Raw genomic sequence first — 1907 nt, 5'->3', positions numbered from 1 at the left:
CTGACACAACATTCTAAGTCAACTATACTTCAATTTTTAAAATATATATTTAGGAAGGATTTTTTAAAAGATGAGGGTCCAATAAATTATTTTATTTAAATATTCCACCATTGTATTTTGCAGAGGCAACAGAGCTTCCTCAAAGGTATCATGGCTTGTTTTTATTTTGTGATCTATTTTGTAACTAATATTCCTACCTATACTTTTTTACCTCAGATCTTCAGCAAGAACTACAAAGAAGAAAAGATTCTGGAGAATCAATCAAGTTTCCTGTCAAGTTCCAGTAACGTTTCTGTCTTAACTGCACACAGGAAAGATGAAACACATTCTCAATCTGTATGAAAACATCAACAGTACAGCAAGAAATAACTCAGACTGTCCTGCTGTGATTTTGCCAGAAGAGATATTTTTCACAGTATCCATTGTCGGGGTTTTGGAGAACCTGATGGTCCTTCTGGCTGTGGCCAAGAATAAGAGTCTTCAGTCGCCCATGTACTTTTTCATCTGCAGCTTGGCTATTTCCGATATGCTGGGGAGCCTGTACAAGATTTTGGAAAACGTTCTGATCATGTTCAGAAACATGGGTTACCTCGAGCCTCGAGGCAGTTTTGAAAGCACAGCAGATGATGTGGTGGACTCCCTGTTCATCCTCTCCCTTCTCGGCTCCATCTGCAGCCTGTCTGTGATCGCCGCTGACCGCTACATCACAATCTTCCACGCTCTGCAGTACCACCGCATCATGACCCCGCACCGTGCCCTCGTCATCCTGACGGTCCTCTGGGCAGGCTGCACAGGCAGTGGCATTACCATCGTGACCTTCTCCCATCACGTCCCCACAGTGATCGCCTTCACAGCGCTGTTCCCGCTGATGCTGGCCTTCATCCTGTGCCTCTACGTGCACATGTTCCTGCTGGCCCGCTCCCACACCAGGAGGACCCCCTCCCTTCCCAAAGCCAACATGAGAGGGGCCGTCACACTGACTGTCCTGCTCGGGGTCTTCATTTTCTGTTGGGCACCCTTTGTCCTTCATGTCCTCTTGATGACATTCTGCCCAGCTGACCCCTACTGTGCCTGCTACATGTCCCTCTTCCAGGTGAATGGTGTGTTGATCATGTGTAATGCCATCATCGACCCCTTCATATATGCCTTTCGGAGCCCAGAGCTCAGGGTCGCATTCAAAAAGATGGTTATCTGCAACTGTTACCAGTAGAATGATTGGTCCCTGATTTTAGGAGCCACAGGGATATACTGTCAGGGACAGAGTAGCGTGACAGACCAACAACACTAGGACTCCAACTGTCCTCCCCTTCCCTAGAGCATGAGGATAATTCCACTAACTCTTGTTGTAATAGCTCAATTCCACGTGAACAGCCTTGCTATAGGGTACAACTTCTATAGCTTAGAGAGGCAAAATAATTACCAAAAAGGCCAGAATACAAAGCACATACAGCAATACACATGTGAGAACTCTGAGCTAAGGAAAAGTTTGCTCTTCTATAGATAACTTGGCAAAGGAAATGGCAACCCACTCCAGTATTCTTGCCTAGAGAATCCCAGGGATGGGGGAGCCTGGTGGGCTGCCATCTATGGGGTCGCACAGAGTCGGACATGACTGAAGCGACTTAGCAGCAGCAGCATCACAGGGTGGCCTCTCCTAAGTGCTAGGACAAGCACTCAGGGTATGGACTACAGGGTTTTTGTAAGCCAAAGGTGCCAATTAGTTGCTGCCTACCGCCTGCTCTCCTTTCTGCCCACCTGCTTTGTTGTGTACCACCTCCAGTCTTTCTACAAGCAGGCAGGATGCATCTTATAGTCAAATAACCAGCTTTGAGTTTCCAATAATAAAGGAAGCTTCTCCATTAGTCTTCTTGGCTAACTCAGCATCCCACTGACTTTAAAGTATTTTC

The 1907-nt window shown here is 46.5% G+C and overlaps 1 protein-coding gene across 1 annotated transcript; it reads left to right on the top strand.

Moving 5' to 3' along the window:
• The first annotated feature begins 258 nt into the window (after positions 1-258).
• On the top strand, positions 259-1284 carry MC2R (melanocortin 2 receptor). The gene has a single exon (XM_061399431.1). It carries the CDS (start codon positions 317-319, stop codon positions 1208-1210), a length of 894 nt encoding a protein of 297 aa, XP_061255415.1. The 5' UTR covers positions 259-316; the 3' UTR covers positions 1211-1284.
• The last annotated feature ends 623 nt before the right edge of the window (positions 1285-1907 follow it).

The sequence above is a fragment of the Bos javanicus genome, chromosome 24, assembly GCF_032452875.1.
Source record: "Bos javanicus breed banteng chromosome 24, ARS-OSU_banteng_1.0, whole genome shotgun sequence".
Lineage (NCBI taxonomy): Eukaryota > Metazoa > Chordata > Mammalia > Artiodactyla > Bovidae > Bos > Bos javanicus.
Note: the sequence above shows the minus strand (reverse complement) of the source record. Positions and strands in the feature narration are given on the sequence as shown.